General features: G+C 40.0%; 1 protein-coding gene across 1 annotated transcript; it reads right to left on the bottom strand.

Moving 5' to 3' along the window:
• Positions 1-14,613: 14,613 nt before the first annotated feature.
• On the bottom strand, positions 14,614-26,210 carry alkbh3 (alkB homolog 3, alpha-ketoglutarate dependent dioxygenase). The gene is made up of 10 exons (XM_034589038.1): positions 26,095-26,210; positions 25,200-25,285; positions 24,567-24,676; positions 24,412-24,446; positions 24,235-24,282; positions 23,599-23,702; positions 21,532-21,620; positions 21,060-21,269; positions 20,411-20,509; positions 14,614-15,813 (listed from the first exon to the last, which is right to left on the bottom strand). The coding sequence occupies exons 2-10, from the start codon at positions 25,273-25,275 to the stop codon at positions 15,688-15,690; spliced, it is 897 nt and encodes a 298-aa protein (XP_034444929.1). The 5' UTR covers positions 25,276-25,285; positions 26,095-26,210; the 3' UTR covers positions 14,614-15,687.
• Between the last annotated feature and the right edge of the window lie 823 nt (positions 26,211-27,033).

The raw sequence follows: 27,033 nt of genomic DNA, 5'->3' as shown, positions 1-27,033 counted from the left end.
GATGTTGTTTTACAGTTTTTGTAAATATATATATATATATATATATATACACAATCATGACAGCTATAGGCCATAGATGGTCACACAGAATATTCGGCCTTATATGCAGTCACATTCACAGTAGATACGGACCAACAAACATCACCCCAGTCAACACATCACGTCATCTGAACTGTAACCGTAATGACTCAATTTACCAGAGTTGTTGCTGATGGGGGGGGGGGGGAATCATGTCAGGGTTCATGTCGATCGGGAACGTTCACACTGCAGGTCAATCTGTGCCAATGCAGATTTCTTGTCTCACATGAGAGACAGGCCAGATGTTCTCTGATCTGTTTGGAGACACATTTCCTCAACTTGCATCTCAACTTGCAACACTGATTTCCTTTAATACAAAAAAAAAATCCTTCCTGAGCCGCTCAACCTACTTTGATTCACACTCACTGCTGAAGCAACTCTTGTTCCTGAACTTCAGCTCGGTCGAAACAAATCAACAAAAATGTGACAGAAACATCACAACAAATAGATACAGAGAATTCTACTATCATTGAATGTAATATTGTTGTCACATAAAATAATGTCATTGGTGACATCAAGGCCTGACACAGAGTGATTTAATAGTTCATTGACTGTGAAATACTCAACACTTCCTAGAACAAGTCTGGAAAAGAAACTTGTTACTAATATTGTTACTTCAATGATTCTGTTAGTTTGACCACTTTGTTTAGGTATTGTGCTACTTTCTGTCAGTATAAAACGCAGGGATGTCGAGACATTTTGTGTTGAGACATTGATGCATAATTCAGGTTTCAGTGCTGATGGCTCAATCATCCTCTATTCAAGTGCTTTGGAGTTTGATGGGGCTTTAAACTGATTTATCACTCAAACTAGCCATGTCACCACTAAGACACGTCCAGACTTGGTATTTACATCTGTCCTGAGTGATGAAGTGGCCAGCTCTAAGTTTAGATCTGAATTCACCCGAATGCGTCTTCAATGGGGTCTGAGATACGGGCACTCAGACCACATTCAGTGGTGGTCTTGGTCACATTAGATCACATTCTTTAAGCTGTGTGAACTTCAATGTATCCTAGGCCACAACTACTCACACCTACTGACATCATCTCACCCCAGTCTGTATTATTTATACTTCTCAGTTTTTTCCTATATATTGATTTATTTGTGACTATGTAGATCTTCTATCTTTTTTTAATGGACAAACTCTTGCAGCGCATAATTCACTCAGCTCCTCCTGAGCTCTCCTTCTCACACCAACACACACAAACACATCTGTAAATCCAGACTGGCTAAATACATAAATTCTTCTTCATGGACATATAGCAGGGAACTTAAATATGATCACAAGTGGTCACAAGATACTCATCCATGACGCACTCCAATACCAGGCATGAAATGTCTTCTACTTTGAGCGGTCCACTTGTGATCGGATACCCCAGGAGGGATGTTAAAACCAGGTCTAAAGAGGGTCTAACAGAAACTCTTACTCTGCAAGTTCTTTGGTAATATTGGTCCTGGGGTCATGTCCTTTTAACAGATCTGTGGTGTCATCATTACCTTGTACACTTTAAAGAGAAGATCAGCTCAGAAAGCGGACTCAATATAGAGGATTGACAAAATTATAGTTGGAATAATGTGATTATGTTCCTTGAGGGAGGATGTAATCATTTGTACATCAGGACAATAAAAAAAAAGTTTTTCTCTTCATATATACTGTATCTAGTTTTGTGAAACTGACTTCAAATCGGCATACATGAAAGCCGAGTGATAGATAAGTCAAGGCCACACACGCGTGCGCGCACACACACACACACTTACATACTATAACACAATCCATTACTGCAGTCAGTGTCACACAGTGGGCAAGGCAACACAAACACAAACATCAGAAACTCAGGAGCAAACCCAAGTGTCATCCGTAGTTACTAATATTAACTTGGAGTATGACTAAGAGAGGCATCTGTGTCATGCATCGTACGATCTGTGGCTCTAAGGTGACAGGCTTCCTGCATATCAATGGCCAACCTCATGGGCTTTCCTTTGCAGTTTTCATGAGTGACGGCGTGGCCTAAACGTCTGCTCTTTTCGTCATGTATTCCATGGATGACACCCCAGGAGGGTTAGACACCCGGCCATCCTGTTTCTTGTCGCAGACACACATGCAAGCAAACACACATTCAGAAACACACACACACACCCTGCAAGGTAGTAAGTCATGCATTTGAACGTGCAAATGCCTCCTCAGCTCTATTTTGAGTCTATGTAAGGTCAGCCACTATCACGCTGCCAGTCGAGTGACATCACATGGCATTTTTCATTCCATTTAAAATGAGTGTGTGTGTGTGTGTGTGTGTGTGTGTGTGTGGTGCAGGAGTATCTATGCATACACGCATGCGCATGTTTTATTTTCCCTTTTTCATCATAACCCATTTGATTTTGTGCATTTTATTCATGACATTTTGGCGAGAACGAGGGGTTATTGAGCAGGAAGTTGGTCAGCCAAAGGCTGCATACGTATGTGTGAGTGAATGTCCTTGGGGATGACATGTTTTCCTACAAGACCCTGCCAAGGTTGCACGAGCTGTGCACAAGGACATAGTGTGGCAAAAACACCAATGAGAAAAACCCTCCGATCTTTCAATAAGGTTTATCAACAGTTTTAATTGAAGTGAAAGTCCAAACATATATCATACAGTCATACATGTTAGAACTTTATCTCATTTTCCAAATGTTCCTCTAAAAATTAAACCTACTGTGTTTAGATCTATTATTTTTGAATATGTTTGTATCTGTTGCAGGAAGTATTCAGATAATTTACTTAAGTACAGAAATGCTACACAACATAAGTACTGCATACAGGTAATGCCTTTACCTACATTCCATTCACTTATGTAAAACTACACTAGTATCAGTACCAAAATGTACTCTAAAATATCAAAAGTAAAACTCACTATGGCCTTTGTTAGTGTTGTATTAACATATTATTGGACCATAATTACTGCTATATTAACATGTAAGTACTGTATTAGATGTTGTAGTTGGTAAATATGGAAATAATATGAACTTCTTCATGTACTTTAAGGCTATCTAAGACAGTGCATTGTACTTCATAAACTGATAACAATACTAATAGTCAAAAGCAGTTTTGATGTAGGCTAGTTGTACTTTGCTTAAGGACAGTACTTGAATAAATGTACTTTCCACAACTAGTTGGCATGGATTTCTGTTTGTAAAAAAAATTATGAAAACAAAAACAGTGTCAGTAAATCCTACACATAAACATATGTTTTTGGACATCAAAAAGATCTAAAGATTTCCAGTGGTTTAGCCCCAATATCCATTCACATTTTGAAATGCTATTGCAATGAAATTATAAGATTTAGTGTACCACAACTCCTCCGCTTTCAGATAATTATAACCACAATGTTACAGTCATCCTGGGTCCTGCCTCTCTCTATCTTATCCTATATCCTGTACCCAGCAGCTGATGGCATTTTGAGGAGTATTCCTCCATCAGGAAACATGGGCCGCGGCAGCTGAGAAATAATCCCCTGAAATCCTTTCCTTGATCACCTACACCACTCTTGTCTCACTGCAACCACCAACAGCACACAGTATAGGTTACAGGGATAAATGTGAGGCATTACTGTACTTGACAAGCATTACACACCAGTTGAGCCATGGTGAGTATTTTCCAATACAGGTTGTCTCAATATAGAATGAGTGAGTTGGTGCCGTTCATGGTGTAAATTACTCTCACACATGGTTAACATGTGTGAGAGTAACTCTAACTCTACTAAAACAAATGCATATTTACATGATGAGTAAGAGTGGTAGAAATCTGGCATTACTGAGTCGAGACAAACGCAAATATTTGTACTCATCTATACTGCATGGTTTGGTTTTGAAATGTCAGACATTGATCAGAATGTTGACTGTCTCCAACACAAGTTACTCTTCTGGTAAAAAAAAAGGGCAGAATTTGTTGCCTGAGTCACAGACTCATCACTGTCCAATAGTTACAAGATTTCTATGCTTGTTTGTTTTCTATGTATAATTACACAGAAACAACTATATGGATTTCCATGATATTTGATGGAATAATGAGGTATTAGTAAGAGAAGAACCCATTACATTTTGGTGTGGATCCATATCAGGAGGCAGACATTTTTTCCCCACTTGACTTGACATTGCATTTTTCAACATTATAATTATTGTCCCAGAGAAAAATTCATAAATCTTGAATAAAAAAAAAACAAAAAAAAACGAACCATGGCAAGGTAGTTGCTCTACTGAGTGACATTCAAGTTATTTATATAACACCAAATCCATAGGACAAGGTGAGACACAAAGTGTGTTTATCTGTGTACACTGCTAACAGTAAGAGACACTGCAGAGGTAGAGAATGTTGGAGAGAAAATGAAAGGAGAAACATAAACATTATAATAATTATAATTTTCTCTTGAACGTGCTAAAATCAGTGTTTCAGACATGTGAAGAAGTTTAGCTAATTGGATCTTATTGTGTCTTATTCTTATTCATTTACAACTGTTCATACTGTTCCCTTTTATTACACTTCAGTCCCCCTGGGTGCAATTTCAGGTCGACTGTAAATGTGGTCATGGAGACACACATGAACTCAACAGTTCTTTAAATCACAATGTGTTTATATCTGTCGTTTACAGTGCAGAGACAGGAACCAAGAACCCCAGAGCCAGCACTCAGCATGATCCTCTCCTCAAGAATCATCGCAACAGCCGACACTGCGGCGGCCTCTGGCAGTTCAACCTGTACTTGTACAATTAGAACCCAACTTGATTCAATCAGACGAGTACCCGTATAACATGCATTTCTAAATAAGGAACACAAATGTAAACAGTGAGAAACAACAGCACATTTTCTTTTTATACTCATAAACACACACAACCATTCAAATAGTGAGCAATATTCATGGTAATGCAGCCATAGCATGGCGTTAAAAGTGGAAGTATATTTTGAATAATATATGTACATGCATAAATATATATGTCTTATGCTTTGATTTCTTGAGAACACGACAAAATTTAAGATAATCTTGAATCTGGTGAGAGGTGGGAGTTGCACTTCAAGTTGATAAATAACTTTAGTCAGACTTGTGACACCATAGTGTCAGCTACTATCAATACTGGGAACACAGTTGTGAAATGTGTAAACACAAATTTGCGAAGGTACTGTATATACTGACATAAATTGATGGCTAGCATGTTCAAGAACTGTACTCCCACCTTATGTGAGAAAATGAGAAAGAGAGAGAAAGTGTGACATTATCCAGGTCCACAGGGTCAAGAGGTGAGGTACACACCACAGGCCACATTCCCGGATCTGCAAATCACCCCGTGCCCACCGTTATGGGACGCCCCCTGTTACTACAGCAACCCAAATGTCATGGGACTGCAGACGGGAGGGAGAGCCAAATCTAGTTAAGTCACACACCACTCAGGTGCTGTACGTCTTCCCTCCCTCCTTCAGGAAACACTATCCAACCACAAGTAATAACAGAGGCTTGACCTGCTGGAACTTTTTCTTTCCAGACACAGTGACTGTGACACAGCATCCCAACGTCTTGTAGTCCCAGTAAATTTGACAGGTTTGGTTCAATCATGAGTGTACAGAGACAAAAAACAAAAGTTGTGCCTGCTGACTGTACGACTAAAGATGCTCAGCACAACATGAACGTTTCTTAAGAAATACAGTAACTAAACACTTAACTCGCCCATAAATCATAAATTATTTTCACAATGTCGAAACAAGTCTACTTTAAATGTGTTAAACTCTGACCCCTGCCTCATAATGCTCAGCTATGCTAACCACATCTTGACTACAGCTCAGTGCTGGTTTTACCCATCTCCACAGTAAAGTTGTTACTGTGTCCGAGACATGTTAATTCAATTAAATGTTTTTTACTGTAAATATTGTTATTGTAATAATATAAATTAAATCTAATGTTTGTGATTGTAGCACTTACGGAGCACTGACCAAAACATGAGATGCTAGGGTTGGTAATCCTGGAAAAGCTACCAAGGACCGGCTACAAAAAAGGCAACTGATTCATCCCACCCCTCCCATCAGCCCTCTCATCAAAAATATTCAATGGGCGTCATAATACTTTGCAGAAAAAATGCAGCATCAACGTCTTAACTGCCAAAATAAAGAAGAAGAAATTGGCGCGTTCAGCCGGGCGTCATGTTTCTATTACTGCTGATCGGAGCCGGAGCCGATACAAACCTGTGATGACTGCAAAGTGAATGGCTTTACAGTCCTGGGCCACACACATCAGCTTGATTTAAAAAAAATGTGTAGGTCGACTTTATTTAAGGATGAGGATGTGGAAGAGGATTTCTAAAAATAAGATAAAACAAATTACCAACCATATATCTTTAACTGAAAATGTGTTTGTTTTACAAGGGAGATGCATCATTACCATTGTGTATGCAAAATTGCTGTAACTGTAACATCATATCAACATTACTAATGTCAGTGACAATTTTCATGGTGTTGAAGTTCGGTTTGAAACTACGTAAGAGGGCAGCGAAGTGATGCTGGTATAAATCAATAAGCACGTCATGTTGGGGAGGTTGGTCTGGCTCCCCTACCCTCCCTCTCTGTTGATACTGAGTCAGTAAGACACCACAGGGACAACATGTTTATTTATAGACAGACTTGGAGACGAGGGAGCATTCCCCTCCAGGAACACTGTGTCTGTTTATGCTACACAACCACATGAACACTTAGATAAATCATCTTTTAAATGTCTCTTGTGGTTTGTTTTTATGCTGCTTTTATTCCTGTGGCAATCGACCTTGCCACGGGGCTCTCCCACACACAGCCAGAGACGGAATTGTTGCTCTTAAACATTTTTTATTTCATCCATAAACATAAATTCACACTACAAACTTAAAGCGGACTGGCTTTGCAGCCCAGTCCTCCACTCAGTGTCTGGGAGTCTCTGGAGCCTCAGTCTTTCTGAGCTCCTTCCTGAGGTCTGACTCCTGAGGCAGCGCCGACGCTGCCTTTTAAGCATGAGGACCAATCAGCTAACAGCTCTCACCTGTGCTGATTGATCCTCTATAGCAGGTGAGGGTGCTCTCCCAGCCCCCTCACCTCCACATACCTCCATCGCAAATTTCAGGCCAGGGATTTATCCCGGCCTGACCTACTCCCCCCCCCCAACGGACCAGGAGAGGAAGCCCATCCACCGCGGCTCTCCGGAGGCCGGCCAGGTGGGCGACGCCGCCCGGGCGCCCCGGCAAAAGGTACCGGGCCCGCCGGTGTCGGCCTCTCCGCCGACAGGGGACATGGGACAGGGGCTGCAGGCGTCGGTCTCTCCGCCGACGCAGGAACTGCAGGGGACGCTGGCTGTACTGCCAGCCTGGGTGCGGGGACAGGGGACGCTGGCTTCACCGCCAGTCTGGGTCCGGGGCCCGGGGACGCTGGCTTCACCGCCAGTCTGGGTCCGGGGCCCGGGGACGCTGGCTTCACCGCCAGTCTGGGTCCGGGGCCCGGGGACGCTGGCTTCACCGCCAGTCTGGGTCCGGGGACGCTGGCTTCACCGCCAGCCTGGGTCCGGGGCCCGGGGACGCTGGCTTCACCGCCAGTCTGGGTGCGGGGACAGGGGACGCTGGCTTCACCGCCAGCCTGGGTCCGGGGCCCGGGGACGCTGGCTTCACCGCCAGTCTGGGTGCGGGGCTCTCCCACACACAGCCAGAGACGGAATTGTTCCTCTTAAACATTCTTTATTCACATAAACATAACTTCAAACTACACACTTAAAGCGGACTGGCTTTGCAGCCCAGTCCTCCACTCAGTGTCTGGGAGTCTCTGGAGCCTCAGTCTTTCTGAGCTCCCTCCTGAGTTCTGAGTCCTGAGGCAGCTCACACGCTGCCTTTTAAGCATGAGGACCAATCAGCTAACAGCTCTCACCTGTGCTGATTGATCCTCTATAGCAGGTGAGGGTGCTCTCCCAGCCCCCTCACCTCCACAATTCCAATGTTTGATTTAGAAAAAAAGTAGATGTGTCTGAGATGATATGTACTACAGAATACATACCATACATGAGACCTGAAGGCTTCCAGCTTCTGCCAGATGTAACATGTGTCAGTCTAATGTGCTGGTTGGACTATTAGCGATTTAAACTGCAGTTTGTTTGAACTTGGGGTTCCTTTATCAATCCTTTTCCACTGATTATACAGACCACCATCCAAAACAAGAAATTCAGATCAAAACGAACTTTGTCAGGGGTACATGGTGAAAGTGTCAAGACTCCATCCGCCACCACAAAGACCTGGGGTTTGATATTTGTTATCTGTACCTGCGGCTTTTGCCAGGAATTCCATTAAAACCTATTTTCTTTGTGTGCAGGTGGGAAGCCAAGTAATGTGTTATCACATTGGTGATGCCTTACTGCCACTGTTAATGACATGTCTGTCAACATGAGGTCTAATGCCAGTTGCTTAAACTCACACAGGAAAGAGGTGACTTCCCAGAACAGGGGGCAGATATGGAAAACAGCTGAAGTCATATTTTCCATGATTCCAAGCAACTTAAATTAGAATCTACTGGCACACAGAATGCTACCGCTCTAAAAAAAAAGAGGAAAGACCCTATTGAAAAAAATTGATGAATTCAATTAATATATTATTTACCTTATCTAATCCACAACATATTGTCAAAAACATCTTCTAAGACTTTGTTTCAATTTACTCACTAGAAGTCCTTACAATCCATTTAATTTTTAGGGAAAGACTGACATTTTTCCCTAGTCCACTAGTCAACATTCAAGCTAACGTATTTATGTTACCAGGCCCAAACCTATTCGTCTCTCTCAGGGGTCGATCACAGAGATGGAACTGCAACATGACCAGCTAAACAACTTGGAATTAGAAAGAAGACACGGAAGTAGAGGTGGAAGATGAAGAGGGTAATGGGTAAAGGGAGGAGAGGAGGCGGGGTGCAGTAAAGGAGAGTGGAATGAAGCCATGAAGCCCAGAGGAGGGGGAGGTTGGAGGAGCTGAGAGGGTGAAGTGAATCGGTCAGCTCGTTCCCAGAGCAGCTTCCCAACAAAACACAGCATGACTTCAGATTGCGCGCACGCGCACGCACGCGCACGCGCACGCACACGCACACGCACACACACACACACAGCGAATGATTTGACACGTCCTGTCTGAATGTGAAGAGGCTCATGGACTCTCCTCCTCTAAATGGACTTTCTACTTTCTAGCTTGTGAAGAGTCTGTTTATCGTTGGATTTAGCTCAACCAAGTAAGGCAGGAGTTAGCTTCACTATATAACCAGAATTTATTACTGTTTAAACACCTTCAGCTTTCCCAGATCTTTTAATAAAAACATGACAGTCTGCTGAAGAATTGAACGATGGACTTGAAACGTTTCCTATGATTGTCAATCTTTTGACTTATTCCCGAAATGCATGAACCCATTTTTTGGTATTAAAAGAAACGATAAAAAACTATTAGAAACAACAAAACATGTCACATAGAGTAAAAACTATAGTGACTGTGACAATGGACCTTTAAATCTAGGTTGTTACCAATACGTAATTATCCTCTTCACTGCAGTATTTTCTTTAACAGGCTATAACCAAGAAAAAGGTAAATGAGATTAAAGCTCAAATGTAAATTTACAACCATTACACTTTTGTCATGCACTGACTTGGATTCTTTCCCTGGTGTTCATAGTATCCAATGCTAATGAAGCTTTGCTTTGAGCTAAAGACAGCATCCTACATGCTGTTGTTTGTTTTTGTGTGTTAGCATGTGTCTAAAGCAATGTATTCACAGTGATGGAAGCGGAATTTTTAATAAACCAAACAATTGGATAAAACAATTTATGACCTGGTGATGATGCTAGACGAATTGTTGCTTAAGGTTATTACAAATCATCCTGAGAGGGACAACAAACGTTATGGGAATCAGTCCAGTGGTTGACTAAAAAATTTCAAACAGAAAAAGTCAACCTTAAGTCAAAGCATTAGCAATAGCATTTGGGAACCTAAAGTGTGTTTTCATGGCAATTCCTCCAATATTTAATTTAAGATTTCAGTGGTGGAACAACCAACAGGCTAACATTGCATCGCTTACTGTACACCGACACCGCCGCTTCACTGCTAGTATTTGGTACACTGCATGTCTGAATATGCATCTCTTATGTCTCTCAAGTCAGGCAAATGTTTTCTTTTGTTACCAAAAAGAAATTTGGACAATTGACTATTTAACAGTGATCAGAGCTTTAAAGTAAACAGTTCAGAGCCAGATTATTCAACATATTCAAACAATATGCTCTGTATGCTCAAACAGCTGGAACATTATCTAAGATTGATTATGCAAGTTAGTTTGTTACTTAATTATTACTGTTGCACCTGTACCTAATGTTTACATTGTTCTATATTCCCCCAATGGATTCATTTCAACACACTTGTGGTCAGAGCTTCATAACGCCATGCAACCTTTCTAGAGCTCTGTAATTAAACGTGATCCAGCGATTTACGTTTCAGTTGTTTACTAATGGGAGATGACAGACGCTGGTGGCTGGAAATGAGGTTGCCACTTTAAAACAGCCCAGACAGGAACGCCACTGGACTGAGGCCTAATTGGGTGTGATCCGTTCAGTGGCTCCAGTGGCTAAAGGGAGAGATAAAAAGAGCTAGCAACAACCGCGGATCTGATGCAGCTCCCGTAAAGCCCAAGTGTTTACAGCTCTTCACAACAGGTGTCGGGATCTGGAATAGGCAAACAGTGGACACAGGAATGACTGGCAGCTTGTTCGTTAGGGATGGTGTCAAATGCCAAGTTTCTTTCCAGGCAGACGGTAAAAAGTCAACAATAACAGGACAGAGCTAAATTAGACTTGAATTAGAGAAGCTCAGAATACAGTTTTGGGAAGGCACTGCCTCTCACTTTCACTTCGGGGCAGCAGGAAACATTGGGGATGTAAAACTAAACCAACTAAAACACCCTGAAGCTGAGGAAGCCTGCATAGGCAATAATCCTCTGTGGGTTCATTATAACAAGCAACAACTTTCAAATCCCACATTTGAATGAATCCTTCATTAAAATAAAAATACTAATTAGATCAACTTTAAAGATATTTGATACAAAATATGTTTCAAAGTACAATACTGCAGAAAATCACTATGAACAAGAGTGTTTGTTATTTAATGACCATATTTCAGAACATTTTAAGGACTCACTGTACCCCGCCCCCCCCTGGTTTTGACTATGATTATAATTATGAAGTTAATTCATCTTAAGCCAGCAGAACAGCATGTTGTCAGTGAGCAGGCGCAGGGCATTTCCAACATCGCATTTATTGACACAAACACAAAGGTCTCGTTGTCTTGAACACAAGGCACAGTTTCACATTCTGTGATGTTCTTGTCTGGTACAAATTGTCCCAGTCTGCGCCTCTGGAGACCAAACATCAAGGAGCCGGTTGAAGCTGGGCACAGCAAGGTGCATTTCTCACCTGCACTGCATCAATAAAGGGCCTCGGACCTATTACACAACCTGCTGGACTCACTGTGGGTCCTCCTCGTTAACTCACTTCCTTCTCACACACACACACACACGCATGCACGCACACGCACGCACGCACGCACGCACGCACGCACGCACACGCACACACACACGCACGCTCTTTACTGGACCTATTACACAGCACGAGTCCCCAAATCCTTTTGTATATGCACAAAAATACATCCTGCACTCAACTATCACGTGTTCCACTGTATGATCACAGGAGTGTGTGTGTGTGTGTGTGTGTGTGTGTGTGTGTGTGGGGGGGGGGGGTGATCAAAAACAGTTGCCTATGATTATGATTGTTATTGTCAGCCAGTTGCCAAACAGGAGTTTTTGAAAAGATTATGGCTTTCACGTAAGACTTAAAAACATCAGCAGATGAGTAGTAAATAAAGCAATAGCTCGATGGGGCCGTCAAAGAAGTTGTCATGGTTACAGTGACTGCTGCACTAATGAAAAGGTACATGGAAAATTGGGTTTGAGCAAAGGCTGCAGTGAGTTTACAGAGGGTTATAGTATCAAGTGGTGCTGAGTTTTAACAGTACACATCGGTGGATAAATTCAGAACTAAACCCACTTTTTATCAGTTAGTCAATCATACTGTGTGTGACATCACTGTAATGTTCTACTCAACTCCTCCTGGTCCCAGTCTATCTTCATCATTTGTCTTTTTCTAGAGAAAGTCAGGTAATGCTGCCCTGTAGACAAAAATAAGTTAATACAATATTACAATACTGTTACAATTCTATTACAATGTCGATCAGTGAACAATAACTGTAACAAATACACATCTTTTCTGGAAACTGTAGACAGAAGAGTGGACTTTTTCACTAGGGTTACTAATAACTATTGTTCTATGAATGTTTGTGTTTTGGTTGAAATGCCTCATTAGCCCCCTGAGAAGGTTATGTTTTTTACACTGTGCATTTTAGGTGGTTTGTTTGTTTGTAAGCCACATTACACAAAAACACTAAAAAGATTTCCACAAAACCTTGTGAAAGTATGGCTCAGGGAAGAACCTGATACATTTTGGTGTGGATCCAGATGGGGGAATTCTGTTTTTCACTTTCTGTAAAATTGTAAGAGGGCATTTTTAACATTTTCCAACATTTTTACTGTTCTATAACTAATGAGTCTTGATGAAAAAAGCAGCCACATTTAGGGAACTGATATCTCGGAGTGTGTGAAATTTGGAGCAGTTTGATTGAATTTCAGGGGACTGTTGAGCCTTGGCCGAGATATGATCTCTACTACCTGCCAGTCTGGTTTTAATTAGCAAAATAAATAGGGTGCTAGTATGCTCTTTAAAGGATGGCAGAATGAAAAGTTATTTTAACAGTTAGTTTCAGATTTGAAGTATGAAATTTTGATTGAAGTTTCGATTGAAGTTTGAGATTAGGAACATGCTATATAGGGAGAAAGAGCCAAGACAACCCAGACATATTATCTTATATTAAGGCAGCTATTGTACATTAGACCAACCTGTGCACTGAACTATAGTTCATACTGATCATACTGATCCACGAGGCTTCATCAGGGGCGTGATGCTTTAGTTTATGTGTGGCAATAAAACTGTAACATGAAGCTTCTCTATCCATATAATACAATCCTCTTGTATCACAGTTGGCAGCAAATAGTTAATTAAGGCCTGTCTGTGTATTTCCCAAGGAATCGTTTTGCTATGATGAATCCACATTGGAGGAACCCATATCACACAAACAACTAATAATAAACTACATCGGTATGATTGGAATTGCATTAGCAAGTTGATGTTACATGGCCTCTGACCTAATGTCCAAAAATACCAACACGTTATACATCTCCAGGAATCACCCAGAGGAGTGGGCTCAGTGTCTTCACGCCTGACCTAGTCTATTATCCCCATTTCTCAGAAAATAACAACTATCCTGAAAATTTAAGCTGAATACAAACAACAAAATGACATTAGAATTCTAATAAAAAAAGAATCCTATCCATATTGAGCCTGTATACCTTAGTTGTGTTTAGACTCTGAGATTATACTTTCTCACACTGCATAATAGCTCTACAGAGTTGTACCCAGCGTCATGAATGGCACGTTAAATCCTTAAACTGTTTGTCACAGAAAAAGGCATGAACACCAAAAGCTATTAGGACAGTGACACATTAGCTCTTACTCCAACACATTCGATTTTAAAATGAAGCAATGGCTATGGCGTGGAGGCTCTCCTGCTGTAATATGAGGGTGTGTACATCAACACTATGTGTGACTTAGATTAGTAAATCAGAGGACACGTCCCTCAGCTGCTCATCAAAGTTCACTGGCGACCATGGTCACTAATACTTGACAACAGAGTGACTTGCGGTTCTGCGCTCATCTATCTGAACTCAAGCATAGGAGCTCATGCTTCCTCTCAGGCACTCCGTTCCTTCATGAAACATCATCTGCCTAACTAGCACTGACTGTGCCCACACCTCTTTAACTGATCTCCTGCACTTTGTCTTATTGAACAGATTTAGCACTTAATACTTTCTTCAAGGTCTCCTACTGTACAGGAGCTTCAGTGTGGTTCCCCTGTAGTAAAAATAAAAGTGTCTGCCAAACAGTAAATGTAAATGTCAGTCTGGTCATTTATCTATAGTCAAAAACTAATGAAACAAAGTAAGACCAACCTTAGTAATGTCATCATATAAAGTCATTATATAAAGTCAACGTGATAAAATCTTTGGCCCACAGATCAAGAAAGTGTTTCCATTAAACAATATTATCACATCCTTTGGGTATCATTACAACAATGATTACACAATCTCTCCTGAACCCTGAGGTTAACCTTTCCGTGTTTGTCGTATTTTGCAAACATGCAGATTTATTTTCATGACAAACTCTCTATCACAACCTGGTATTCTATTTGAACTCAACAGCCCCAAATAAGATTTTGATGAAGTGCAGTGCTGCAAACAACTATGACTTGTTTCTTATTGTATGTATAATAAATGATTTATAATTGAAACTATGTTTTTGGAACATATGACACAATATTTCAACACATTTAGTTTATTTCAGAAACACAGCAATCGAGAACAGTTGCATGTATTAATGTGACATAATAAACAGAACATTCCATCATGTGGGATCTCCCCCCTGTGACATGCACTTCTTCAAGTCATGCATTTTCAGACGTCAGTATAGCGAAGCAGAACCAAATAAGAAAAAAAAATTAAAATCTGCTGTATTAATCTACTACTAATATGCCTGTTGTGTGGGTATTGTTGTCCGATCTGTTACAGCAATGTCATGACTTATTGTCTTATTTGTCTGAACTGACCCAAGAGGCCACTTTACTTGTTCCTTCCTCTTTTTATAGCAGCCACACTCTTTCCAAAAGCTCCATGAGATAAACAACTGTTTACATTTCACACAGCATTACACCAACAGTCACATCCGCAGTGACTTGCTGTACAGTGAGCACTCTGGACACTATATTTTCCTACTGACAATTTTCATGGCATGTGAATATTGATATGCACTCACTGATTATTCAGACCTAACCACACCTAACCTATCTACGCTTTCTCAAAATCTGTAGTCAAAATGAAAGCTTGACAAAAGAAAACCCCAAAACATGGTTATATGGCAAATAAATACCAAGATGTCGACTTTAGGCGCTGCCACCTTGGAGCTTCCCACCACAAACTGAACATGGCAACAAAAGTTATTGTGGCATCAAGTGCCATGCTCAGTGCTGGTTGCTGAGTTACAGCCAGCAACATACATACTAAAGTTTCAGTCTGAAATGAAACAACTGTCTAAGCTTCTGAAAGAATAAATAAAATCAAAATAATATTCAGAGCTGACATCTCTCAGAGCCTTTAAGTCCTCATTATAACCCATTCTAGGACACAGCTTCTCTGCACTGATATCTGATTAACACCACTGGTCACAACTGAGGTATTATTATGGTTCACTTATGCAACAGGTGAATCCAGGCAGCAAATCTCCCTGTTTCAGTTGGAGGAAGCTGTTATTCACACCATGGTCTATAACTCAGTGATGAGTGGCTCAAACAGCTGAAATCTGCACTCTCCTCAGCCTGAAGTACCTGACTCTGAGGGGAGTTTACTGTTGCTTGGCAGTGAAGCGAAGCTTGGTCCCCGGCCTGTGGCCCTCCAGCTCTGGATGAATAGTTCTGAAGGTCAAGTTGATGCGCGGGCCTCGGTCATGGTACTCTTTAGCCACTTGATGCTAGTGGAGACAGAGACACAGATACAATAAATGTTTCATTTCAGTACTTTTTACGTACATTTTGTGGTTACTTTATGTGCATTCTTTTATCCACAAAATAGGCAAGTGTTGGCTAAATCTGAGTCTTCCTCTGTAACAAGTGGCTACTAAAGGACACAGAGGATGCTAAAATGTATAGTGGACTCTCTCAGATTCCCCCCCCCCACCCCCCCCCCCCCCTGCTGCTCCTGACTGTCCTTGGTCGAGGCTAAAAGCTAAGGTTGATTTTGCCTATGTGCTCCCTTTCCAAAGACATTGAAGGGTAAACTGAAGACCCACATTTCTCAGGCTTTCGAGCGGCCGTACGATGTTTTTTTCAGTTTTAGCATTTTATTTCATTTCATTTTATTCTTGTACTCCTCGGCATGTTTTTAAATTGTACAGAACTTTGGTCAACTCTGGTTGGTTTGAATGTGCTTTAAAAACAAACTTCACTTGATTATTCCAACAAGAGAATTGATTATTATTTAATTGGCAACCTCACCGTTTCCAGCAACCCCTCCTTTTCTTTACATAATATTTGTATGACAGTATACTAAATATCTTTAAATTACAATAAAAAAGCAACGTTTTTAATCTGGGCTTTGGGGAATAATGAAACAAATAGAGAAGACTAGAAGTTGTCATTAATTGCAGCTCGATCTGTGACTGGCTAAAGCTTGACATCTCTGGTCATTGTCTTTCCTTACCAAACGGATGAGGTCGGCATGAGCAAGTGTAGCAATATAACTGATCTAAGCCTGGCAATGTTGATCTAATGATCAAGTCATCTTTCTTCTATCAAGTAGAAATGTTGGTATATGACACGGATACAAAATGATCTTTATCTTGAGTCATGATAATTCACATAATAATGTGATAAAAATATTGAACATTAATCCATAGATATTAACACAACATATATTCTAATCAATGCAAATAAGGTTGTTTTTCAAAATAAACCCAGTACCTTTGTTGTTTTACTGATAGAGACATTTTGTAATTTAGATTAGAAAACAAAAAACATGAGGCCACCATGAAAGAGAATCTGTACCGTCAACACAACAGTATTTTTGTTTTGTAGCCGACAATCAAACACCATTTTCTTACCATTTGACATATGGACTAAAGGTCTCATGTACAGTATTCCTTCACCTTCATCTCCAAAGCTCAAAAGGAGGTGAAGGGTTTGCTTATCCACAATGGTGTGAATAGAAAGCGTCCGGAACAGGCAGAAATAACCCTGTATCCTTTTTCAAACAGCTGAAGTACTTTATCTGGATTGACGGGCTTAGTTAAATATTTATCTCTCACTTCCAAACCTTTCTGCCTGAGTCAGGAGGAGACTATGACTGCAGTGACAGAGAAAATAAATGGTGTGATCTTCTTTCCCTGGCAAGAGAGACAAAACCTTTGTTCAGATAGTCAGGGAGGTGGTGCCATAAAACACCTGTGACCTTCTCCTTTTTTCTTAAACTTTTTCATTGGATTTTATCTCTGTAGTCCTCCCTCCCTGTATCCCCCTATCCCTCCACCAAGGGGGTTCTGTTTTCATCTGTATTTGTTTGTTAGTTAGCCGGATTACGCAAAAACTCCTCTACCAATTTCCCTGAAATTTTGTGGAGGGGTGGGTAATAGCCCAAGGACGAACCCATGAAATTATGCCGTAGATTCGGATCAGGGGCCAGATCCAGGAACTTGTTTGCACTTTTTTTTTAAACATAGCAAGATTATGTGGACTTAACTACACTCTCACAAGCACTTTATTAGAAACACATTACTAATAGTAGGTGGGACCTCTCTTTACTCAAAACAGTCTTAAAGGGATAGTTCGACGAAAAATTAAGTTGACTCATTATCTACTCGCCACTATGCTGATGGAGGGGTGAGGGAAGTGTTTGAATCCACAAAAACACTGTTTCAGGGGTAAATTCTTAATTATTTTCCCACAAGATATTGGAAAATTAAAAGGAACTAGAAGCGCACTCAGTAGAGTCCATTATGGCCCAACAGTCCCCTTATGAATTTACATTTAAATTCACTAGATTTTGATTTTAGATCTGCACCATATAAATCTCAATCCTATAAACATGTATTGTCTTATAATAAAACATCACAATAAGTAGAAAAGTACTAACCCTAAGCATCATCCAAAGATTTTGTTTATTAAACTGGCTTGTCTTTAAACATTGTATTATTGTATGGTATACTTAAAACAATATGTGACATAGCACGGGCATCCACATTTACCACCTCCACAGATTTTGTCTGCGAACAATGTATTAAACGTTAAATATAAGGTTGACAATATCCCTTTAGTCAGTTTTGTTACTTAGCTCAGTTGTTATGTTCTTATATTGCATAAAAAAATAAAAGCCACATTGCTCATTCAAATCTTTACAAAGCAATATCTCCAATATTTCTTCCAACTGCTTGTAAAGGGGATGTTTTCTCAGGGCTTATAGTCATTCATTTGGCGCCGGATGTGAAAATAACAATTTCATAACACAATTTGGTAAGGAGGAGTATAGTCATGAAAAAGAGCTCTAATGTATGTACTGCTTTATTACTGTTATATTTCCATCTATTCCAAAGTCCCTTAAGTCCCCTTACCTTTCCTTCCCACAGTTTTCTCCATTACATATTTATATTCATTTGTTTTGTGTGTAGTTTTTATGGTTGTTTTGTGTTTTTCATTTCACTTGGAGAGCTTAAAGGGTTCCTGTTCTCTCGTGCACGGATGTTTTGGATCCTTGATAATTTTGCACTGAACGAACAAAACTAAAATGGACAGACAGAAGTGAAGTGTTTATCTACTCTTCCAAAGGCAGAAATCATTTTGTTAGGAGCACGAAATTCAATCTATTCTAATAACACATATTCTCAGTGCTGAGTGTGACCCAGAAAGCAACTATGCACTCACACTCTCTCCCTCTCTCATACACACACACACACACACACACACACACACACACACACACACACACACACACACACACACACACACACACACACACACACACACACACACACACACACACACACACACACACACACACACACACACACAAAGTCTTTCCATCTTGCTTCATGCACTCACAAACCCGGTCGCTGTCCCTGATTGTAAAACAAATGACTCTCATTAGACGAAAGCTCTGCTCTTCTCTCCAGGCCACTCCATCCATCCTGAGAATGACAGAAGGAGCCCGAGTCCCTTGAACACAGGTCTATTCTCTCACGTGTGCAGTTAGAAGCACATGTACAGCCAAACACACACACAGCCGTAAGTGAACACACAAACAAACACACATGCACAGGAGCAGAGCGAGTCACGTTAAGCTTCACCTGACCTCACCTGGCTGAGGCAAATGAGGCTTTTAGACCATTTACTGTAAATATTCAAGGATTAAAGAGGTAACTACTGTATATTAAGGTTACTGTTTTACTAACAGCTTAAAGCTAAGTCTTGTCTCGTAAGTCTCCAAACAAAACAATGCTTACATCCACATTCTTCAACCAAAACTAGTGCACTGCCTGTTAAGACCTGCTGCAGGACTCAGTCCACAGAATGCTGAAGCTGCGCCACCCCTGCTGCACAAAGAGCTGTTCACCTGTTTATTCAGATTCAGTGAAGATTGGCTCAGTACGCAGAACCCTGAACTGGATAATCAGTTATTGTTGCTGTTGTCATGAATGAGCTGTTGTCGTGCTCAACAACAAATAAGTCCCAGCTGCCGATGCTACAGAGCACTGGTCGTCCATTTATTCAAATGTCATCATTATTTTATGTATTGTGTGTCTAAATCACAGAAAAGTTGACACAGCTCTTCCTTGAGCTCTTAACAATACACATAGCAAGTGTGAAGGTGATAAGATGAACGATTCTGTACAGGCAGGTAATGGTATCAAAGGTATACAAAATTTAATAATTTCATGGGAAAACCAAGTTATTTTTAGTCATCACACACTGTATTGAATCCTTCATGTTTGTGTTAACTGTGACATTGTGTTATATAGAATTACAGTGCATTGTACCAGGGTCTATAATAAGAGGCAAGCCACACAAACCTTCGAGTGGTATATTTTTTACTTTAATATTGCTGATATGTAGTGGTTATTGATGAAACACAGCAATGAATCAACTTCTTAAAAATGTAGCTGATTCAAGTGTTTAAATGACTCTTTTTTTTCTAAAGATAACTCATATAAGGCACAGCGTGGTATTCAATTTATATACAAAACATTTTGGTATGAAAAGATGATGTTAGTGCTTTTACTCCAGTTAATCAGAAGTATGTGCCTTCACTTGTGAATACATGAGTGCATCCTTAACACACAGAGTTCTTGGTATAGAGCTTGAAGAGTTTCCCTCCCTTTGATAATTGTGACATAAAATACAATAAACAAAACATTTAGGATTTCTCAATCTGTTTGTTTGATAGACTCAATACAGCAACCAAAACATCTTAAGTTTTTATTTATTTCTGCCAGATCCTGATTAGTCCCTGTGCCAAATGGCTGATGTTTTTTATGGTCATTTTGCCTGCATGGAGCCTTGCATCTGATTGGTTAAGCCTACCTGCCAATCGTCCTGTGTGGCTCCTTCCATCAGCAGAAGTGTCCCATGACTCAGAGGAACCCGAATCCGCTCCACATAAGTGAAGTCACCGTTCTCCTCCTAACACATAAACACACACGATGTATGATCATCTAATAACACACACAACAAACGCATGTGACCTGGCACAATGTAGTGTCACACAGTGACAGCACATTTCTGTTACCTGCAAATCACTGACAATACAACATCATGTTTAATGAAACCTGCCTCCTATGAAGTGTGTATACTTAAAGATTGAAATAACAAACAACTACTGAATACTGGCTTCTAAATACTGATGAGTCAATACACACTTTCCTCTGTGTCTAACTGTGAGCCACATGCTTCAACCATACTATTTAAGAGTAGAAGCAAAAAGTCAAAAACTGTGTCTACTTTAAAAACACAAAAATGAGGAAAGATTATGGAAAATAGACTTTTTCAAATTTAAGAGCAAGGACATGTTCTGTATCTATTAAGAGTAAGAGTCATCCAAGAAGACTTTCATTGTTCAGAGACATAATATACTTAATAATTGATCAACACGTTTGTTTTGCTGTACTGACTCTTAATGTGAACATAAACTGGAGCAGGGAAAACCAATTTCCACTCTCTGACATCATCTCACCGGTGGAGGCTGCTTTCGAAGGCTGAACACTCTGGTGTCCCCCAGACTGAGCGAGGCGATTGTGGGTTTGGCGCCCAAGGAGGCCTCATCGTCGCTGTGCCATCCAATGCTGTCATGGCAGTCCCGATACAAGTTACATAGCAGCGAGTTGAATCTGCTGCTGCTCGCCTGCTCCACTGCCTCACGAAGGGTTAACAGCAACGGATGCCACTAAAAAATAAGTTCAGCAGATAATATAAAAGGAAAGAAAAAAACATTAAAAAAGAAATAGAAATACACACAAAAAACTAATTCTAATATGTCCCATTGTTTAAATTGCTCTGTATTAGAAAAGAAAGTGACAAAACAATGAAAGAAATAATCTGTAAAAGAAAAAGTGCCTTAAGAAATGAAGAAACAAAGATCAGAGACTTATTATGTGGAGGCTGCTGTGTAACCAAGACTTGTTGCAGTAATGATAAGTATATTTAACCTGTGTGTTGGCAGCCATGGTGGAGTGAGCATATGTATAGGGCAACTCTCCATACCAGCAGGTCAGCCTGGGCTCGCCATATGCCTCACCTGGAGACACATACACACACACACACAAACACGCAAAATCTTTACTCCAAAAAAAGAAAACTTGGTAACCATGGTAAGATCATTTCGTAGCTTCCATCTCTAAGAGAAGCTGGTTCACAAAATTCAAAGCAAATTTCCTTCAAACTCCAACTTTAGACACTTTTCCATACATGTCTCCAAATTAATGCAGTGGTGACTTAATGATTGATAAATTAAAAAAGACCATCTTCAGAATATCAAATTTAAGTATCAAACACCCCTGCAGGCTTCAATTGCACTGTTGTGTGGCTGTGGATAGTTTTCATGATAGAATAAAAGCACGCAGGTCCATCTCTACAATGTGTTGCATCAGTAACTGGGTCAAATAAAAGAGAAAGGATTGAGTCTGTTTTCATTGCTTTCTCTTTTCTGCTGAATAAGTCAGATAGAAAGCTGACACAGTTTTATTCCTGATATATTCCTTCCAATTGTTAACACACATATAAAATAATCACCTGCTTTGTGACAAAAATCTATTTCAAGCAGAAGGTTAAAGGGATAGTTCACCCAAAATTGAAAATTCACTCATTATCTACTCACCACTATGAATCGGTCCCCATTTACTTCAATTGTATTGGATTTGGCTGCAACGCTGTTTACCCCCTGTTTTGTGGATTCAAACACGTCACCCTCCCCTCCATCGGCATAGTGGTGAGTAGATAATGAGTGAATTTAAATTTTAGGGTGAAATATCCCTTTAAGATAAACATCTGAGTCTGTCTTCCTCCGTCATTCTTGTGTTTCTCTCTTTCTCTGGGAACAACTAGACCTTTCCAAGAACAAATTAATTGCCATTATTAATATTTAGCCAGCACTGTGGTACGAGAACATGATGAAACCAAAGCAAACTACTCACGCTGCCATCACTTTTTAAGCCACTGACCTCTAGAGCTAATATTTATAAAAATGTGTGCTCATTCATCAACTATGAAGAGCTTTACTCTTTCAAAATAAACATATGCTATAAGGGAGGAAAATATTAACAAAACCCTGACGCATTCACTGGGTCCTGAGTTTTGAAACAAGGCAGGCGAAAAGACAGGGGACATCAGCAAAGTGACTGATGAAAGGTTAACATCTGTTTTCCACTACTTCCTCTTTAACCCATACGTCACAAGGGTTTTGTTGACAAAGTCTGAGATCTTCTTGATAGAGGATCACACAGCTTGTCTCTATGGTCAGTGTTTAGAACTCCTCTTGTCTTCAACAAGCTGTGTGTGTGCTACGGAGCTATCACAGAATAATATACAAGATGGACAAAAGATGGACGCGAGCCAGCTGAGAGAAGAGAAGCTGATTCAGTGGCAGTGAGGCTGCATCTCAACAGTCTCAGTGCTTATAGCCTGTCTGGGATAAATATGAGAGCGAGCGCATGCAAAATGAAGCCTTTGCACAACTTATCCATCTGCAAGGAGAGCGCACTTGCACTTTTTGTTTTTAGTTAAATATGGACTGAGGGTTAAGTTTTGCAGTAAATGTAGAAAGTCATCTAAAAAAAAACGGTGCCTGTGGCCCTTTCAGGACTGCCATGAACATGATAATTCACTGCCTGTCTGTCATTAACCGACCTGCCTGCCTGCGCACACCCTGCCCATGCTCTCACTGCACATGACCGGACTCTTTAGCCAAGAAGACGAACAACGCTCAAGCAAAGATGATGGTAAGAGGTTAGTGAGTGTGTGAGTCATGGAAAAGTCAGCTTCTTGCACTTGTCCGTCAGTGCACGTTCATGTCTTTTGGGGCATTGCTATGACGAGTGGGCCGAATGGAGGGGGTGGGATGTATCGTTTGCATTTTTAAAAAGGTTTTCTAGGATTACTAACCCATAGTTTCAATCTTCTCAAGACAAAGTATACTGTATTTATACTGCATGCAGATTGACATTCATATTGAACATTTCTAAATATACTCTGCTTAGTCTAAAGCCCCTGGTACGCACCCTGTCTATAGTTGGTTTTCTTAGACCAGGGAAGCTCTGCTAACAGTTTACTGAACATCCAGTCAGCCTCCTCTAGGGCAAGAAACCCAGGCAGCAGCCGCAGTCTGGACAGACAGAAGAAAGAACACACAAACACACAGAGACTTACTACCTATTTAATTAACATGGATATATAAATATATATCCGTCATCTATTCTATCAACTCTCTAATAAAGGCATACATTTCCCACAAAATGATAAACAATAATGATTAAAAGATATGTAAGCAGGAAACTAACCTTTCATTTCATCAAAGCACAAGTGATACTGGACTCAAAAGTTCAACATCACCTTTCAGTACGTCAACAGTTAAAGTTAATTGAAATTCTGGTTGTCATTTTAACGACCATAGTTACAGCACATATTAATTTACATTCAGTAGCTATTAAAACGTGCCTCATATCATTAGTGAGGTAGAGGGCATGTTATTCACTAAGTTATATGAGGTATTGCTTGTGGGATTACTGCCATCTAGTGGATTTCAAACTCTATCACAGATTTGTCACCTATTATAAACACAATTGTTTGGTTCTATCCCATAACAGTTCATTTTCCTCTATACTTCCCTCTGAGGGAGATTCTTTCTGTAGACTCACCTGGAGACTCCAGACGGAACATGGCTGATCTCATAATCGCCTGCATGTCTGCACAGAGCACAATGATGTGTTAGTCATCCTGTGCACCACACTAACCAAACTGACAGGCCAAGATATCCAGCCACAGACAAAAAACAAAAACAGTCTATCAAGTCAAGACAGAAATGTGCAACTTACTCGATCACCCTCTCCGGTGGAACATCTCTAATTTGCTGCAATGAAGAAAAATCAGGATAAAAGGAAGGAACACTTCATTTTAACAAGCTGAGAAAGAAAAATCTCTCCAAAATGCAGTGATTGCTCTTTTTTATTTTTACTTGTTAAAGGTTTACCTTAGTGGGCTGATGAAACTCAAATGTCTTAGATGTCTTCTGTTGCCCCAAATCCCAAGAACTAGAGGTTTGGTTGGCATTTCTGGTTTGAGGGTTGTTTGGAACTGTGCCTGTTTTGAATAACAAAAATAAGAAGCTGTTTTGTACATGTGAGGCAGGGTAATAAAATGTGTTTTATAAGTTTATATATTTCAGCAAGACAAGTAAGTAAATATATAAACTAGAATGTCACTCAGTAGAGTGCATACCTCAACCGAAGGCCCATCAGCCCCCTTATGAAACCACATTTAAATTCACTAGCTCCAGATTTGTGTTCGGTTCTGCACCAAATTGTACAAACTCATAGATATCAGTCCCCTTAATATGTCGGATATTTTTCATGAAGATCCCGGACTTATTCTCTGAGAAATCTACGGAACCCTCACACATTGTTAGAGAAAGTGACAAAAAATGTGTTCTTCCCTGACCCATACCACATCCTTCCAAGTTTTGTGGTAATCCATCCGGTAGTTTTGCGTAATCTTGTTTACAAACAGACATAACCTCGTCGGTGGAGGTAATGATGATCTAATTCGGTGAGTAGTCACATTCTACTAACACAACATTATATATACAAACTGACCCTTAAATTACCTGTTGGTGCTGCTTGTTTTGGCACCTGTTTGGCCCAGGAGCCCTGGACTCTGGCGCGCTGACGCTTGTCCGACATCACATCACAACTGTTGGGTGAGAAACAAAAAGCAAGTTTTCATCACTACTGAAACCAACTATCCCCATGGCAACAGAAATATAGACATGTGTTCACCTGAAACTATGTCTTTTATTTTATACTATTTGTTGTTGTTAAAAAATACAACTCCACACCATATGTAGACACACCAGCCCCAGTGACAAGGACAGCAGTTCTGATGAGATTAGCACCTCAAACTGAGAGGATCCAACTAATATTTATAATTCTCCTGCTATATTTATTTTTCTGTATTTGTTAGTCCATGCTAAGAGCCTCTAGTATATCCTTTTGTGTGCACTGTGTATGTGCTTGTAATTTGTAAGTTTGTTGTAGTTCTTCGTGATGTTTAGTGATATCTGTTGCTGTAAAGTTAGAAGATAGTGTCTGTTTTACAATATTTTCATTAATGGTGTACTCTACATGTGCTTTCGTTGGAGTTTGTCTGTTTTATATAAACCCATCCAAGACCTGCTCATGTAAATAATAAGCATTTGAAATGCTCAGACTTTTATATTTAGTAGTATCACTTATTTATATGATAAAAATGAAGGGAAGGGGTCTAATTCAATGATTAATCGCTGATTCAATCCATTATTTCTCGGGAACAATCGGTCACCGCATATTTCCGCTGGTGAAATGTGACAAAATACACCTCGGTTGAGATGCTACTTCGTCTCTGAGCTAGCTTAGCTCAGCTCAACCTACTCAAAGTTACTTAAAATTAACATGCTGTAAAATTCACAACTTACAACAAATACTCTGTAAACTGATGTGGAATCAAACCTTTGAATTACTTACCTAAATTGCTGCTAAATCACGACTTTACAAGAGGCAACTTCACATAAACTGAGACGCCTGCTGCTTGACAGCCATGGCAGCGGTGTCTCACAAAAATAAAGCCTACCCGGAACAGTACTCTTAAACTGTAGTTCCGACCCCTTCTTCGTCTGAATCTCCTCTTCAAATGGTCCAAAGTAACTAAATGCATTTCTTCACATTTATTATTTCAGCTCAACTTTTAGGTTTGAGATATGGTATTTTAATTTTAAGCTTCTTTTTTACGTGACATATAGGCATCTAGGAACAATATATAAAATATGTGTTTTATACAGTTTTTGATAACTACATCCAGCAGTATGTAGTTAGAACATGCAATTGCAATTAGCTGCTTAAAATGCTGGTTTCATGTTAATTAATCTGTACAGTATACGATCTCTCAGGGGTCAGTTTTGCAAAATGAATACTTTGTAGTTTATTTACAACTATGATAATCATTTTTTTAACTGCTATTGTATATCTTTACTTTTCATTTTAAAGCAGAACCTACACAGTATTTCACAGTATTTTGTGTATGTATTATTGCCACTTTTACTGAAGTGAAGAATCAGAGTATTCCCTCCATTACTGTCCTGTATTTATCCTTTTAATACAACCACCCACCTGTGGAATGCAATAGCCTTGGTAGCACTACTTTACAGTACATGTGGTACCGGTCTCAAACATACAGATTTTATCTGAACAAAGTGTTTTGAAAAAACTGTTGACAGAATTGGTTCCACTTGTGCTTCTGGCTCTATAGTGTTTTCCCAACACCATGTAGGTAAATACTGCATGCAGGCCTGACATTATATATCTTTTTATTTTAGTTTTTTTTGCAAAAACACAAGTTAAGAAATTGGCATAGCAGAAAAAAAAACTGTTATGTTGGTTCAGTACCTTATATTTATGTTACATTAC

The sequence above is a fragment of the Hippoglossus hippoglossus genome, chromosome 6, assembly GCF_009819705.1.
Source record: "Hippoglossus hippoglossus isolate fHipHip1 chromosome 6, fHipHip1.pri, whole genome shotgun sequence".
Lineage (NCBI taxonomy): Eukaryota > Metazoa > Chordata > Actinopteri > Pleuronectiformes > Pleuronectidae > Hippoglossus > Hippoglossus hippoglossus.
The sequence above is the reverse complement of the archived record's forward strand: the minus strand, read 5'-3'. Positions and strand labels throughout refer to the sequence as shown.

Bases quoted from the DNA above. Each gene is read 5' to 3' on its own strand.
- alkbh3 (XM_034589038.1), bottom strand. From the start codon at position 25,275: ATGTCGGACAAGCGTCAGCGCGCCAGAGTCCAGGGCTCCTGGGCCAAA. The intron at 21,270-21,531 runs GTTAAATATACT...CTTATTTTTTAG, and splicing joins CCATGGCTGCCAACACACAG to TGGCATCCGTTGCTGTTAAC. The intron at 20,510-21,059 runs GTGAGATGATGT...TTTATGTGTTAG, and splicing joins TTCGAAAGCAGCCTCCACCG to GAGGAGAACGGTGACTTCAC.